This window comes from Papaver somniferum, unplaced genomic scaffold, assembly GCF_003573695.1.
Source record: "Papaver somniferum cultivar HN1 unplaced genomic scaffold, ASM357369v1 unplaced-scaffold_19583, whole genome shotgun sequence".
Classification (NCBI taxonomy): Eukaryota; Viridiplantae; Streptophyta; class Magnoliopsida; order Ranunculales; family Papaveraceae; genus Papaver; species Papaver somniferum.
The window spans coordinates 512-1,000 of NW_020629467.1; the positions used below are offsets into that span (position 1 = coordinate 512).

Here is a 489-nt window from a genome sequence, read left to right on the forward strand (position 1 = left end):
TGAATTCGCAATTGGAAATTTCCAAGTTGCTCGACCTGCTGTTCCAACATCTTTTTCCTCTTCAGACAAGTTATAGCAGCTACAGGACAACATAGTACATGTTAAAACCAATAGCTGATTTAGCACCATGTTAAAAAGATGGGCGTAAGTTATCTACCTATTTAGTTAATTACGTTCTTGTGCTTTACATAGAGGAAAATAGACATAGACCAGCCTAATTCTGCCATGCAGAACTAGCCTATTTAGTATTTAGCATAACATGGTACAAACTTACAGGGCCACGAAACTATTCAATCACGAACATCCCAGTGAGAGTAAACAAATCTTGACGTGAGAGAAATAGTTTCTCGAAACTAAAAACCAAAATGCAGAGTTGACATATATACCTTTTTTGTTCTTCGCTTTGCTAAACTCTTTAGCTTTATCCACCTCTGCAGAAACCTTCCCTAAAAGAACGTTCTCCTTCTTCTCCAACATTTCGAGCGTCTG

General features: G+C 37.8%; 1 protein-coding gene across 1 annotated transcript in view; it reads right to left on the reverse strand.

Annotated features, from left to right (window-relative positions):
• Positions 1-477, reverse strand: part of LOC113339197 (vacuolar protein sorting-associated protein 32 homolog 1-like) — a gene marked incomplete at its 3' end in the record, with an annotated part of 959 nt that extends 482 nt beyond the window's left edge. Inside the window, exon 1 of the mRNA XM_026584514.1 lies at positions 387-477. Coding sequence (XP_026440299.1) covers positions 387-477 — 91 coding nt within the window. The remainder of the gene's footprint in view (positions 1-386) is intronic.
• Positions 478-489: the final 12 nt, after the last annotated feature.